At 37.3% G+C, this 13,091-nt stretch overlaps 2 protein-coding genes across 3 annotated transcripts; one reads left to right on the top strand and one right to left on the bottom strand.

The window, feature by feature from the left end:
• Positions 1-2,591: 2,591 nt before the first annotated feature.
• LOC124459789 (nucleoplasmin-like protein NO29) lies at positions 2,592-3,665 on the bottom strand. 2 transcript variants are annotated; one of them, XM_047009418.1, is made up of 4 exons: positions 3,496-3,665; positions 3,394-3,438; positions 3,223-3,297; positions 2,592-3,155 (listed from the first exon to the last, which is right to left on the bottom strand). In XM_047009418.1, exons 1-4 carry the CDS (start codon positions 3,527-3,529, stop codon positions 2,971-2,973), a joined length of 339 nt encoding a protein of 112 aa, XP_046865374.1. In that variant the 5' UTR covers positions 3,530-3,665; the 3' UTR covers positions 2,592-2,970. The 2 variants fall into 2 exon arrangements, with proteins under 2 accessions (XP_046865374.1, XP_046865373.1); XM_047009417.1 differs by having other exon boundaries at positions 3,223-3,438; positions 3,496-3,664.
• A 749-nt stretch (positions 3,666-4,414) lies between these two features.
• Positions 4,415-7,220, top strand: LOC6649882 (adhesion G-protein coupled receptor G7). Its single transcript, XM_023179633.2, has 2 exons — positions 4,415-5,780; positions 5,851-7,220. Exons 1-2 carry the CDS (start codon positions 4,430-4,432, stop codon positions 7,038-7,040), a joined length of 2,541 nt encoding a protein of 846 aa, XP_023035401.1. The 5' UTR covers positions 4,415-4,429; the 3' UTR covers positions 7,041-7,220.
• The last annotated feature ends 5,871 nt before the right edge of the window (positions 7,221-13,091 follow it).

Raw genomic sequence — 13,091 nt, forward strand, 5'->3', positions numbered from 1 at the left:
AGACTTTTAAAACGCTTAGTCTAGCTATAGAAAAATTTGAGACTTGGTCTGCATTCATAATATCTACTCAGTTGTTCGTACACATGCCAGCTGCGGCAGCATCTCTAAGTGGTCTTCTTTGTCTCAGCCTAAGTGGTTTTTCATGAGAAACATTCCCGTGCTCTTGTTGCATTGTGTGTGTGTGTGTGTGTGTGTGTGTGTGTGTGTGTTGTCCTGTTGTCAAAGTTTTTTGTCTTTGTAGGTACTTCATCTCTCTATGCGTGTATTTGTGTGTGTGCCCTCTCTGGAAAAGTTGTTCCTCCTCATTGTGGAATGTTGCAAAGCACATACAAACGAATTTGTAATTGGAAACTTTTTTTCCCCTACAAAATGCGATATGTGAATGACTCGATGATAAAGGGGTGTGGGGGGTGGGGTCAGTGAGTTGGTGAATGGCCCTCAAGGCTCCTCTCTACGTAATTCAATTAAATGCGAACCAGTCAAGCAAAATTTTAACCAAAAGTTGAACCCTTTTTTCTCATTTTCTTGACATATCCGGTCCAGGCTAATCGAAAGCCAAGGGCAATTTCCAATGAATTTAAAGTTGGCTATGTATTCTATATAATAAGGCCATACAGTTGATTTCAATTGAACGTCGGCTTGAGCCTATGCAAATGATACTGAAAGCCAAACGGCATTATTTATCGGTGTTTATGGAGTAGCTGTTCCCCCCCTCAAATTCAATTACGTGTTGTCGGCACAGAAGAAGCAGGAGTAGCAGACGTGGTAATTGAATTAAACTGCTTAAACTTTGTACAACTGTACAAAAAAAAAAAGAGGGAACCCCAGCACGTCCATATGTATACATCCCATATATATCAGGGCCAGGGCCAGATCCAGATCCTCGTGACACATGTGTGCTCTGTGTCTGGCTTACTTGTGTCAAAGTTCGCGCTGTTCCTTCTCAACACACATACACACACAGACTTTGTATCTGTTGCCAAGGTAATTGTATAAAATCATGAAAGAAACACACACTCACACACACCCACAGACACACACTAATTTTGAAATCCATGCGAACATAATCTGCCTGTTAAACAGGGTGACTTAGAAGTGGACTACTACTAATCAAAGGATCTGAAAAATATTCAAAAACCTTTAACAATATATATATAAAAACTGTTTAAGGTTAGTTTTAGCAATTACCATATACAAAATGTTTATTAGCAGACATCACCCTATATAAATTCATTTTTTCTATATATGTATGTTAAAATTAAGGTAAGCTACTTCACCTACCAATACACATAAACACCATGGGCCCAAATAGTCAAAATGATGGACAAAATTATAACTCAATTATTGAAAAGTGATTAACGAATTTTAAGAAGTCACACATTTATAGATTTATAATTTATATATGTTAGCTACATTTATTTATAAATAATAAACAATGTAAATTGACTAGGTATTCCTATTTATTTAGCTTTTTTGTCGAATCGGCCCACTGTGTGTGTAATATAGTACCTAATTCTTTTAAATCCCAGCAACCTGTTGTCTGGCCTTAAAAGAAACAAAAAAAGGAAGCACAGGTAAAACGTGTCGACTTTGAGTTACCTGCTTAATGGAAATTACATAGCTAAGTCTCCTATGCTTTTGACTTCAACTTATGGCAAATGGATATACCTTTTCCAAATTTTATGACTACGTGGTATAAATTGAAACAGTAGGAATTTTTGAAAAAAAAATGTAATTTAACTTAGCCCCGCAAGCCAAAACGAATTTGTTTTTGCTGCAATTGACAGGTCAGAGGTGGAAAGGAGATGTTAATGTTTTACCATGCGGTCCATGTGGTTTGCCTCGTAACAAATACCAACCAAATCCGGCAAACAAAAAAAATTAAAAAAAAAAGAAAACCAAAAACATTGTAAGCGCAAAACCAGCTAAATGAAGAATGGCATCGCATAAGCTTAATGGTCTCCATCGGAGGAGCAACAGTTTTAAATATTCCATTATTTTGCATGTGAGTTTTAATAGAGGATGGCTAGACTGACTCCCCCAAATTGCTAAACAAAAGCAAACTAATTTAGTTAGACACCTTATTTAACGAGTAGAAGGACGAAATAATTTTAATTATTATTTGATTTGATTTTCATACGAAACTTGCTTTCAAAACTTAATCGAGTTGAATATAATCACTTGAAAGCCAAAATTCAGTTGATTTTGTCAATCATTTTGATGCTTTTGTCCTTTTTTGGAGGCGAATGACTACGCCCATGGGCGTAAACGAGCCGTTTAAGTGCTTAAAAGTCAACGTGAAACTTTTTTCCAATTTTTATTGAACAAATATAATGTGTGCTCAATATTAACGATGCGTGCGTGGCGATGGCAAAGACTTAAAGAGTCGTTAAATGTGAGTAAACGACGACACGGCTCATTGCTCGTCAGTTCAATTTAAGACTCAACTAACTTTCCACTAGAAAAAACCCAAAGTTTTTGCTGCTAGTTTATCCTTTAATCTGATTTGCATAACACTCCAACTATATGCTCAATTTGATACCTATTAATTATAATCGTAATTAATATATCTCAAAAAAAAACTGGTTGTATTCGATTGTGACACATAGCTTTTAGATTTAATTCACAAGATGGTCGATTGCGTATATCAATTTCTATGAGACACATGTGCTAAAATATAGCTAGTATATATGTATGTATGTATATCATTCTATCACGTTTAACATGTCACAAAATAGAGGAAAAGTAAAAATATTGAGTTGTGACACATTTGATTGAATGCGTGCAGACTCAATCAACTTTTAGGCTGGCTTTTTGCGGTGTTGTTGTTGTTGTTGGCAATGTCGATTTCGCTGATAATCCAAAACGTGTCAAAGTGTTCAATAAAGCCTCAATTCGACGTGCCTTCCGTATTGTTGAGTTTTTGTGTTTAGTACAAGAGAATAAATTTTGAAATTGAAATTTTTTCTTTTACACATCCTCATCGTCATCGTCATCATCGTCGTCGTCATCATAATCATCGTCATCATCGGTGCTGTCGGTAAAGGATTTCATATAGGAATCACATTTATCCAAATGATATTGAACATTTGTCGTAGAGTAATCATAAGAACCAACGGCATAAAGTACTCCATACAGTTTAACTACAGCATCCTCTGGAAGAAGAAAGTTGATTGAATTTTCCCTGTCTCATGTCAGACTATCTTTCAATCAGTCTCTCACCGCCATTCACATAAAACACAATTTTTGCAGCCTTACCAATAACCGTCTTCAACGGATATTCGGTTTTCTTGTTGTCTACACTTAGCAAAGGAAAGTGAAAATTATCTACGTCACACATAATCGTGGCACAAATGCCAGATAAGAAAATTGCATTTGTGAGCGCTACTTTACCATATGGTCGAAGTAAGAAAGGTTGGCCCGATCTTACACGTACATCTGTCCAAAAAGAAACGAAGGTTACTATTTGTGAAACTAAAACCCGAAAATACTCACGAAAATCCATGGTATATTTCTTTAGTCTAATCATTTTGCTTAGAATGAGTTCAATGAACTTAACAACTATCCAAATAGACGGAAATTTCTTATTAATTTAATTTAATTTAATTTAAATCCAAAATGTAGCAGACGTTCAAATTAATGTGAACTAAGTTTTGGAATTTACACTGAGGTTATCATTCATCATATGTTATCAGTCACGGGAAGAAAGTTATAAAGTACGTAAACTTGAAATAAAACTGCAATATTTATGACGTATTCCATGAATCATTTCTGTTTAATACACTCAGAAAAAAGGAATAAAATCTATAAGTATAAATTTGCTAATTGAAAGTACTTAAGTGCATTATACTGAGAAACAAAAGCGGTTGAGATTACAACGCAATAGTTAACTTTATCCTATCTAGTATTTTTGCTTTTTATGAATCAGTATTCCTACTCTTTTTTGTTGAGTGTACCAAGTATTTGTTGTAGATACGTATAGTGGCGGTAAAGGGGCAAAGTAGTGAAATGTTGAGCAGGCGTGAAATGCGACGTCACGGTTTAATGAGCGTCAAGCAAATACTACTCCAGTCAATGTCGCCAAAGCCCAAAAAGACATGACTAGCTTGTGCTAATGATGGGGCAAACAACTCGAATATCTTAACAAATTCGAACCTCAGTAGGTGCGTTATCGGTAAACTGAGATAGTGAGGCATTAGTAATATACAGATTACCAAGAACTCACCAAACAAAAAGTACGAGCAAAAAGCTTGATAAGTGCTCGGGTTCACGTTCGGCTTCAGGTACATTGGGAATGAGACTATTTTTAATGATTGCCAGACAGTTGATCGCGATCCACGTAGTGATTCGGACATACGAATATTTTGAGAAACTCATAAATAAATAAACAAAAACAAAACAGAAAAAAAAACCCTCTGAGTCATAGATAATGAAATTACTATTGACTTTGGGGCTTCTGTTGGCTTTAGCCTTGCCCTTGCAATTGGAGGCAAATGATCTGAAGCCAATGTTACATGACTTTCAAAGAAGTAGAAGGTCAACAAAACCTTTCCCAGATTGGATCACAGAAAAAACAACAACAACAGAAAAAGAATACCCCACATCCACGAGTAGGCAGGTCAACTATCATTGCCCAGCAGATAAATTGCTTTGTGAGCTTATAGAAAATGTTTATAAACCAACAAGATGCAATGTAGATGAAGTTCGTCAAAACGACAGCGATTTGGTCTATTGCAATTCATTATACTGCGATTCGGAACTGTTTATGCACGACTATATCACCCGAAATCATGATCAGACACCACATGAAAATAGATGGAAGCGTGCCAGAATAGGAGAATTTGCTACTCTCCACGATGTGTGCTTGCTACGGAATGGATTACCGGTAACAAGAAAGTGTCAAGTTAAGGAACACAGAGCTCAGTGGGAATCCACAGATCAGTGGCAACCGGTTGTGTGCTTACGTCGTATAAGAGAACGGACAATTAGTACCCAGTTAAACACTTTGCACGATGACATTCTGGAAGGAAGACGGCGTCCTAATGATACCCAGAGCCGTCGCCTGATGACAGCCACCATGAGAGACATGTTCAGGCAATCGGATAGAACTGTTCTGCCGGCTGATATACATCTAACTGGACAGCTATTTTCATCTCTAATGGAAGTCGAAGAGGATGCGGCTGTCAGCGCGGATTTGGTTAGCGTTTGTAAGGACATTATGTCAAGCGATGCACAAGTATTGCGTTTATCTGCCCAGCTGAATGCAACCAACAATTTATTGAGTAAATTTGAGAACTACATGGACGACTTGTCAGAGCAAATGGTACCCATGGAGAATTGTGGCAAAATAGTTGAGGATGCAGCCAAAAACGACAGCGTCGCGTCAGCTAGTGGAGTAGAAATTGTCAATTTTTCGCATATTGGTGTCCAGGCACTGATAACAAGTAATCTCAGTGTGCTCTTTGTGAATCCGCAATGTGAGGATATTACAGGCATAGCCATTTATTCCAAGCCTTCTGAAGAGTTGAAGGAATCCAAAAGTGGCTTCTGGTATCGTTTCTTGCACTCTACAGAAGACTTGAACAAACTCAGGCGAGACTCCAATTTGGAGGCAGCTACATTTGTACCGAAAAATCTATGGACATCGTTGAAGCAAAGTGGTGCAGTCTATTTGGTGTTTAAGGTTTATGGACATGATGGTCTGTTTGTGGAGATGTCAGAGCAGAGAAATCGACGACCACGCAGTAAAGTGATCTCCATATCAATACCTGGTTACGATGGTGAGCAAATTATGGAAATTGATTTCTTTGTAAAGGCTAACGATTCCTTTTTCATTTTTTTGGTAAACAGCTTCAACTCTGCCACATGAATTGCCATTTTTGTTGCGCAACGAAAACCATCGCCAGCCCGATGCCAGAGCCATCAGTTTGGGCAGTGGCTGTGGTTATTGGAACTATGAGACTTGGTTAAGCGATGGTGTAGTCTCCAGCGAAAACTCTGACATGCTGCGTGATCCTGTTATCCTTTGTCAAACACGTCATCTCACGCAGTTCTCGTTTCTTGTGGGAGGCAGCTATCGGACAAATGACTTGGGCGAGGAGGTATTGGTTACTCCACTTAACGAACGTGTTTTGGACATTATCTCCATTGTTGGCTGCTGTATATCGTTGTTTGGCTTAATCGGAATATTCCTCACGGCGGCTGTTTTCAAGAGTTGGCGTAATCAGGCCTCAACCAAGGTTTTGCTGCATCTATGTTTGGCATTGACTTTGCAAATGATACTCTTTGTCTTCCTCAATACGGACGATATATCGGAACAGTTGGTCGCCGATGGAGATAATCTGCGTTGTGTGGCTTTAGGTGCTGCCTTGCAATATTCCATTCTTGTGCTTTTCAGTTGGATGCTGATCATAGCCTTTCTGCAGTTTCAACGTTATGTGACAGTAATTGGGATTGAGAGGCCAAGCCATTACATACTGAAGTCTGCAATTGTTGCCTGGTCACTGCCATTACTGCCCACTCTTTTGGTGGCCTTTATCGATCCCAATTCGTACTTGCCAACGGAAAGCCAATTGGCTACAGACACAGGCATCTGTTATCCCTCCGGCTATGGTCTCACTTTTGGGGTGGTGCTGCCCGTTACTCTCGTTACGATAGCCAATTTGGCGATCTTTGTCTATGTATTCTTTAGCATCTCACACTCACTCAGCCAGAGTATTCACAAGAATGAAAGGAAAATGGTTATCAAGCAGATACGTTTGTCAGTTCTACTGTTCTTTTTACTTGGCCTTACCTGGATATTCGGCATATTTGCTTTCATGCAGGCTGGCGTCGTATTCTCCTACCTATTCTGTCTCACTGCCACTATGCAGGGCTTTGTTTTATTTATTTACTTTGTGATACTCGACAAAGAGAATCGTCGTGCATGGGCGGGTCTTATATGCCCTACCAAGAAGTTCATGGACGTGGAGAGACGCACCACGGAGCTGCAATCGATGACCACCTCGTCGACCAACTACTCGAACAGATTGCCACATTAATTTGCACACCCATTTTTGTTCTTTATCGTTTGAGTATTTCATTTTCCCAGCGAACAAATCATTTACCAGCACATGAATCATTCATTTAATTTATAACATTATTTCTTAGTTACTATAGGTATGTATAGAGAACTCAACTGTTACAACCTTAAAATAAACAATGCCAAAGCTTCAGTAAAACTTTACAACCTTTTTGCAACCTGAAATGTATGCTATACGTATTAAAGTCGAGCCAACAACATCCGTTAAAGGTGTGTCCATCTGCACAGTGGTAACAAGTGTCAAATAATCCACTGAATATAAGAGAAAATCAATGATTTAGGTATCAGTTTATTTCTCTGAAAGTTAAGTACACACTATAATAAACATGAAGCCAGATTTTAAGAAATTAAGGACTATGAATTTGTTTTAAAAATGTCTCAAGTCAGGCCTATCACTCCATGCAACAAAAAATTCTTATAAGATATAAGCTAAGCTTTAGTTATCTGATTCTCATTAAAACGGCTCGAGTATATAATATAATAGGTTAATTTAATTAATATAGGTACCAAACAAGACAAGAAAATGAACTAAACCAACATCTCATCTTTTAGGAAAAATAAAAAGCTTCAAAGAAATAGCAAAATTATTAAGGGATATATTTTTCTATTTTTAACAAACAGATGTATAACAAATCTATCTAAAACTTTTGGTTTGAAACAATTTGAGAGCAATGGTCGATCAATTGTCAGAAAATTTATGAGATTCGGCGCCCAATGTGTTTGTGTTATAAATATTTTGATGATATGAAGGAGGAGGGTGTGAAAGTTTTCATTGACCAAAAATAACGATTCACCGGCAGCAGCTGTGAGCAATTTCGACACTTCTCAGACTGCTGGGCCTTTGATATTTATTGTCTAAACAAATCGCCGTCAGTCGCTTAACTGTTTTGCAAAATGAATGGCCTTTGGTCACCTGAAAGCTGTAAAGGGAGCTCTTTATACTTACATTTGTCTCGGAGTTTGTGGTAAGGGGCGGTCGTTGCTATACTTTTAGATTTGTATGTACATATATTTACACAAACATTACCGATATTTGCCCTTGAAATGGCTGTGTAAACATATAAATATATGGAATATTTGCCGCCACATTAATAGGCAAAGGGAATTAGAGTTTAATAATTGAAATTGATAATGCTTTCTATTTGATTAACCGTCTGATGCTGATTGATGTATCTGCTGGATAAATGTAATCACTTTTAATGCATATGTAAAATGTTTTCACGCTTTAAGAAACCCATTTGAAGGTATCCACCATAACAATACCCCAAAAAGCCAGCAAATCAGGCGAAACTTGAAATAAATTTTAAAACATTTTGAGCTACAAACAATGTCAACACAGGGACCAGGGGCCAACAGCCAAAAAACAAAAGAGAACTGCCTCTGGCAGTCGACGTCAATGTTAAAGGCTATGGCTAAGGGCAATATGTAAACCAAGTCAAGCAAAATGCTGGCAACAAGAAGGCAAACAAACAATGCCTTAGATGTATGTGCATTAAAAGTCAACGACTCGGCAAATGAATTGCAGGCCAAACAAATTAAATTAGCACAGCAAGAGTAAAATGCCAAAAGAAAAGTCAACTAACTTTTCTTATACAGGTTCAAGGCGAATTTATTTTTACCATTTAATTTCATTTCATTTTGGGGAAACAATGAACCACACTTAACCGCCCGCCCCCTCTACCTTGCCTGCCTTTCAGCTGCGTCTGAGCAGGGCGATAGTCTGATGAGGCTCAGCTTATTTAATTTCCATGGCAACCATTAACCATTACATGTGCTCTCACCTTGACCGGTTAGTTTTGCAGCATCAACACTCCCATTGAGCAGAATTAACGATTTCATGGCAATCAGTAATTTGCGCTTAATTAGAGCAATCAATGCTGGTTCTTGGAGTGTGAGTTTCTTAAAGAGTTGGCTACTCAAGTTCTTGTTGAGTTCTGTTTTGGTGGGGCGTGAAATATTAGCCTCAATTTGATTGAAGTTGTGAGAAAATTCCTAATTTGGCTGGAATTTACTTTTATTTCAGCTACTTCACCTGTACTTTCGTTCCAATTTCTTTGCTTTTGGTCCAATTACAGCAGAAACTCTGATTTGACAGCTCAGCATTTGACAGAATTGTACCCCGATGACAATGTGCTTCTCAGGTCTGATATTGCAACACTTGCCCGTGGCAAGTTCTTCATCGCCAAGACCGAACCGAAGCAACTTTAATTTGCCACCTGCCTCAATAGAAAGTAATAAGTATTAAGAGAGCAACGAAAGAGAACCTGAACAAGGATGAGAGGCGAGTGCGCATGCGATGTTCTCATAGTAATTTTGATGCTATGCCCCGCCTGCATTTGCTTACGTTACGAGCTTACGAGTGGCACACATTACGTATACGACTAGTTGTATGCCTGGTCAAAGGCATACGGGCGGACTGTCGGCAGACATGGACTCCACGATATGTGAGATAAGAAAGCAAACAGTTTGCGGCATTCCCTGCATTTGAACGGTACTCAAGCGGAAGTGAAGCGGCCTCCGGAAGAGAGAACAACAACTACAAACAATAAACGACAAATAAAGTGATTGTCTTTACCGTCGCCCAAAGCCCATGATTTTCAAAAGATATGCTTTTCATATATACATTAAGCTCTGAATTTCCACAAAGGTGTCGCTAAAATAAGGTTACCAAATTAGTTTAGTTATAAGTCATACACCTTATGTACCAAATTGTAGTTAAGGCTTTAATATATTAAATGATCTTAGTTCTAGCGATCAAATTCAATTGAATTTAAAACCTGTTAGAAAACTATGCGTCTTTTGATTCTCCGTACTACTTAAAATGCTACTTGAGTTAAGTAGCAAGTTTGTTAGCATTTGTGCCTCCCCAATCCTTAGAAGAGCAATCGCAATAACAAATATATAGAATAGAAAAACTGAAGGGCACTTGAACACACAAATAGAACACCCTTCGCTGGCATCCTCAAATGCAGATTGCACAATTTGAAGGGCAGTGGGGAGCAAGTGCAACCCATTAATCAGGGTAATAAGGTTTTTGCAACAAGATAAATATCTAAAAATAATAAAGGATAAACTGGCCAATGGTGTTCATTATACTTAGGTGCTGCTGACCAACAAAATATTGTTTACAATTTTTCTAACAATTCTTTGAAAGTTTTCTCTCTCATTTCTTCAGTTAAGTTACTCACAGTTGGTAGCAATAAATAAATGAACAGAGAGATAAAAAGAAATCTAGCCAGGGGAATAGCTACTCATTAAATTGCATTTCAAATGTCATAAATTGGCTTTTAGGTTTATTTTAGTTGTTGTCCTTGGCTCACTCTCTCACTCACTCTCTCTCTCAGCTGCTTTGTTTCAACTTAAGAATAATTGAAATTCCATCAACGTTTCACATCCAATTGTTTTTGTGCTAGGAAAGAGAGTAGAAAAATAAAAAATAAAAAAAAAAGGGAGAAGAAATTCCCTTCGTATTTTTCTTTACATTTTTTTTTTCCTTCTTTATCTTGCCACGTTCATGGCTAAGCAAACACTTGGCTGGTGTGAAAAAATGTAGACAAGTGCAAAATTTTATATTCCCTCATTCCTCTTTTGGTCCTTTCCATTGCTGAAGAGTAAATCATATTTGATACGTTGACTTACAACTGATATTTACTAAATTTAAGTATAACTGCCATTTGTATTCTATGACGGAAATAAAATAATAGTCTATACATACAAAAATAAATTGTTTGATTTTAATTATGCTTTAAGGATAACAAGACAAACAATAATATGTATCAACTATCCAGGCGATGCAGACTTATATACCCTGTCGTAAGAGAGTCGAAACTAGAAAGAAGTTTATTACACATCAACTGTATAAGTTTTGCAATTCCAAACGTAAAACTTCTAAGCAAAATAAACAGTGACGGAATTCACAAGAGCGTCATCAACATGAGCGTAGGGGAAATATATCTATGTACCTTCTTTTGGGTTGTTGGAAGGGTCGTTCTGGCTTGAATTTAATATTACCTACAAATAGACAAAGGTAGTCGTCTTTTACATGTATGCATACATGTATGCTGAGTATATTTACATAGGAAACAGCTTCTGAATTTGCATATTTTATGTATGCATTAGCCAGTTAGCCGCTAAAAGCCACATCGCACTAAAATGCCCAACGGTACACACACAAATACAAACATACATATGTAAGTGTATAACCAAAAAGTTTGAAAGCGAACCCCGTTGCATATAACAATTTAATTCAATTAAACCCAAACTACAACATTTTTTGTTCTAGTGAACTTTTTAGTACCCTTCTTAAGTTTACAGAAATTCAGTTGATTGAGCAACAATGTTTTAGCTTAAGTCTTAAAATCTTCTAGAAGTCAACTTGCAAATTTTTAAAAGTTTTTATTCAAAGTATGCAAAAACTTGATCACACTATGATTGTATTAAAGAAACCTCAATGAACTTTACTTTCAGTTAATAAAAACACAATTTGAATGTAGATTTCAATAGGTAGCAAACACTGGACTCAAGAAAGGACTTTCAAAGAGGACTTTTACCATTTCTCATTTGGAAATTTTGCCCTTTCATCGAGAAAGGCCTGAAATGCCTTCTATATTGATATTACTATAACGTCCATATTTTAAATTTAAACTGATAAATATGCCCTAACATAATTATTTATTTCACTATTCAAATATTTCTTTACTTTATAGCAGACAGACAGAAGTCATCCTTTCATCAAGAAAATATAAGTACTTTAAGAGCAACTTCTGGGATAAGGGCACTTTATTTTGAAAGTCTAATTTCTTTTTTTGGCCATTCTTAAATAAGCAGATGCTTTCAAATTCTCTATGTAGATTTAATTTTTAGTTTTCATTTGTTTATGGTTGAATTATTTGCGACTATGTTCAGTATATTTCCGTATTATGGGTCTGTCGCACGTTGACAAAGTGCAACAACTTATTAAATATGTAAATTTTCTGTTGGCAGGCTACACGAAAAGGGGCTTAGTGGCAATGTCAGTCGCATTGCCAGTTCACATTCCTAATTTTACACAGTCGCAGAAATTGTAACTTATTCTGGTATACAAGTATTATGAATGGTGAAGATGCCATTTGGGAGTGCTCGGAGGCAGCAGCATAAATAATTCACCAGGCAGAGAAGGTCAAAGGTAAATTTTGCATCTCCCTTGCTTTACTGCTTTCCCTCTCTATCTCTCTCTTTCTCATTCTGTCTCCTGATGTTGTCTGGCGGTTGGCTTCAATCTCGAGGGGGCATTTGGGTAACATCATTAATGTCAAAGGAGGACGGTGGATGCAGCCTGCTTGGAGACCGCTAGATCCATTGGTTGTTGACGTTGAAATGTTTTCGTCAGTTCAACAATTGAGTTCAACTAACCAACTATTTTAATTAGTTTTGTGGTTAAGAAGTTGATATTTTTTCTATTTGTTCTTCTTTTGGTTAGAAAATTGACAAGAGAGAGAGAAAGAGAGAATAAAACTAGCTACGGGAGACTAGTTATTTGGGTGAGTGCGCTTAGTCGATTGGAAAGGAAATCGTTTGCCCCTTGTAATGCATAAAATATGAGCCATCTGTAAGGCCATAACTCAATTTGCTACATGCATTCTCATTTCCCATTCTAGATAGCCATCAAATAAAAATAAAACATCCTGGACTAGCCTTCGATTTGGTTTAGATCAAAAGCCCATCAAACTCATTACGCCTAAAACCAAGACCCAAAACCCAAGTTCTCCCTCCTCCCCAAAGTGGATTTCTTATTTTCCCGCAGTGACAGAGGATTTTGGTACTGAATGGTCAGCTGGATATCAGCAGAAAAACTCAAATGGACCGCTTCATGGTGACTGCTTTCGTTTAACATGTGAAATAATGGAATGTTTTTCCTCTACATATGTGTTTTTGTGTGTGTGTGTGTATGTCTGCATTTCATCATAACTTAAGCAGGAAACGACCCTCATCAATATGGATGGATTTGGCTGGTCATAGTGGACAGGATGAC

The sequence above is a fragment of the Drosophila willistoni genome, chromosome 3R, assembly GCF_018902025.1.
Source record: "Drosophila willistoni isolate 14030-0811.24 chromosome 3R, UCI_dwil_1.1, whole genome shotgun sequence".
Classification (NCBI taxonomy): Eukaryota; Metazoa; Arthropoda; class Insecta; order Diptera; family Drosophilidae; genus Drosophila; species Drosophila willistoni.

Excerpts from the sequence above, each read along its gene's own strand:
- LOC6649882 (XM_023179633.2), top strand. The coding sequence starts at position 4,430 with ATGAAATTACTATTGACTTTGGGGCTTCTGTTGGCTTTAGCCTTGCCC. Across the intron at positions 5,781-5,850 it reads ATCAATACCTGGTTACGATG|CTTCAACTCTGCCACATGAA; the intron begins GTGAGCAAATTA and ends TTTGGTAAACAG.
- LOC124459789 (XM_047009417.1), bottom strand. The coding sequence starts at position 3,529 with ATGATTAGACTAAAGAAATATACCATGGATTTTC. Across the intron at positions 3,439-3,495 it reads GAAATATACCATGGATTTTC|ATGTACGTGTAAGATCGGGC; the intron begins GTGAGTATTTTC and ends CTTTTTGGACAG. Across the intron at positions 3,156-3,222 it reads TGTGTTTTATGTGAATGGCG|AGGATGCTGTAGTTAAACTG; the intron begins GTGAGAGACTGA and ends TTCTTCTTCCAG.